Here is a 1,420-nt window from a genome sequence, read left to right as displayed (position 1 = left end):
CAGTGTTGCTGCTTGGCAACACAGACATTTGATCGATTTACCAAAAACTAATTTCATAAAAACTTTTTTGAGTGGTGAAAATGTCATCATAACTTACCTGAGGTGATGTTTCCGATTTTTTTTGTGTATGTGATATGGGCTTGTCCTTGTTTGTTACTGATGTTTTAGTTTGCTTTCAGCAACTACCGTCAAGAGACGGCAGTCTGTCAGAAATCGCGCCACAGAAAAAAAAACTGCATGTCATCTGACTTAACCAAAGCACATCATTGGCTAAACTAAGGTCTTCTCATTCCAACAAAAAACACGAGAATGTTTTCTTAAAGAGACAGTGTAAAGGAAATGAACACAAAGAGTATGTTGCCATGTGGCCACACCATGAGGACATTCAAAATATAGCACCAAAAACGAACATTCTTTCTCACTGAACATGTATTTAAAAATTCAAATACTTTTTTTCTAGGTTAATTCAGACCCTGGAAGTCCCTCCTGAAGATTCAAAGCTCTGTGGCATCATCCCGGCTTCCTCCATCATGTCAGAGACTCGACCAACCCCTGCACAAACTGAGCTGCCTTCAGAGTCTCCAGAGGTGGAGTGTCCAGTCTGCTATCAGGAGTACGACCAGAACTCCAAACTCCCGCGCATGCTGGAGTGCCTTCACGTCTTCTGCACGGAGTGTCTCCGCAAAATCCAGCTCACTCCTTTGCACCCGCCTGACCCCAACAGCGCCCCCTCAATCTCCTGCCCCCTGTGCCGCCACTCCACCCCGCTTCAGGGTGGCGACGCTTACTCTCTCCCCTGCAACTCACGGATTCTCGCCCAGCTCCCTCCCGTTGCCTTCCGCCTGCCGGCGTCGGTGTCGGCCCGGCTGGCCACGGTGACCCAGCGCCTGGTTCTGTCCCTGGGGGAGAGGGATACCCGCTTCATAATCCTGCCCACTGTTAGTCTGAGAGTGGAGCAGATGGGAGACAGCACAGAACGGGGAAACCTGTATCGAGAGAGGGAGGGTTTGAGGAGACACAAGAAGAGCCTGATGTTTGTTCAGGTTCTGGCTATCATCTTCTGGATTACGTTCGTGCTGACTTGTGTTTTGGGGGTTGTGTTTGGGCCAAGATTTTTTCACAATTAAGAAGTTAAGGACATGGGTGTATATCCTCCAAATGCATTCATTTATTTATTCTGTCCCTGCATCTTCCAAATGAGAACTTTTAGATGATTATAAATAGATAATTTTGATGACTGACAGGTTGGGCAATTAAATCTACATTTGCCCTAAAATATTTGAACATTTAAAATGTTTGAATGTCATTGGATTAAAAAACTAAATATAAGCCAATTGGCATTTTTAGATAGCATAAGCAGTAAGCAAAACATTTAGTTTTTTTTTTAAAGATACAACAATATAGTATTGTGAACACCTGG

General features: G+C 44.5%; 1 protein-coding gene across 1 annotated transcript; it reads left to right on the top strand.

Moving 5' to 3' along the window:
* Positions 1 to 467: 467 nt before the first annotated feature.
* Positions 468 to 1,127, top strand: LOC307156410 (uncharacterized protein; the record flags this gene model as incomplete). Its single annotated transcript, XM_079867741.1, has 1 exon — positions 468 to 1,127. The coding sequence occupies exon 1, from the start codon at positions 531 to 533 to the stop codon at positions 1,125 to 1,127; it is 597 nt and encodes a 198-aa protein (XP_079723867.1). The 5' UTR covers positions 468 to 530.
* Positions 1,128 to 1,420: the final 293 nt, after the last annotated feature.

The sequence above is a fragment of the Squalius cephalus genome, assembly GCF_949319135.1.
Source record: "Squalius cephalus genome assembly, chromosome: 3".
In the NCBI taxonomy this organism is placed as follows: domain Eukaryota; kingdom Metazoa; phylum Chordata; class Actinopteri; order Cypriniformes; family Leuciscidae; genus Squalius; species Squalius cephalus.
The sequence above is the reverse complement of the archived record's forward strand: the minus strand, read 5'-3'. Positions and strand labels throughout refer to the sequence as shown.